The sequence below is a fragment of the Diaphorina citri genome, unplaced genomic scaffold (genome assembly GCF_000475195.1).
Source record: "Diaphorina citri unplaced genomic scaffold, Diaci psyllid genome assembly version 1.1 scaffold115495, whole genome shotgun sequence".
Classification (NCBI taxonomy): domain Eukaryota; kingdom Metazoa; phylum Arthropoda; class Insecta; order Hemiptera; family Psyllidae; genus Diaphorina; species Diaphorina citri.
The window spans coordinates 1-278 of NW_007492434.1; the positions used below are offsets into that span (position 1 = coordinate 1).

The window sequence follows — 278 nt, forward strand, 5'->3', positions numbered from 1 at the left end:
GCATGGCATCAATACGTTACTACTGAGTTACCAGATCCTCCTACTGCTATGTGTGTAGTTAATACAAGTGTATGGTTAGGAGATACAAGGTCACATCTCCATGCATACTCCGCTACAGATTACCACCATGTGTTCAGCTATTCCTTACTGGAGGATAATACAGAGGAATCTCCAGTCATCGCCATCTTGTTTCTACCGGAACAACACCGTGTTGTCATTGGTCTAAGTAACGGACGTATCTTTCTAGTCCGCTCTGATGTTCCCCCCACCACACCTAA

At 45.0% G+C, this 278-nt stretch overlaps 1 protein-coding gene across 1 annotated transcript; it reads left to right on the top strand.

The window, feature by feature from the left end:
• Window positions 1–3: 3 nt before the first annotated feature.
• On the top strand, window positions 4–275 carry LOC108254467 (the record flags this gene model as incomplete). Its single annotated transcript, XM_017449453.2, has 1 exon — window positions 4–275. A coding segment is annotated over one exon (272 nt), but the record flags the coding sequence as incomplete, so codon positions are not given.
• Window positions 276–278: the final 3 nt, after the last annotated feature.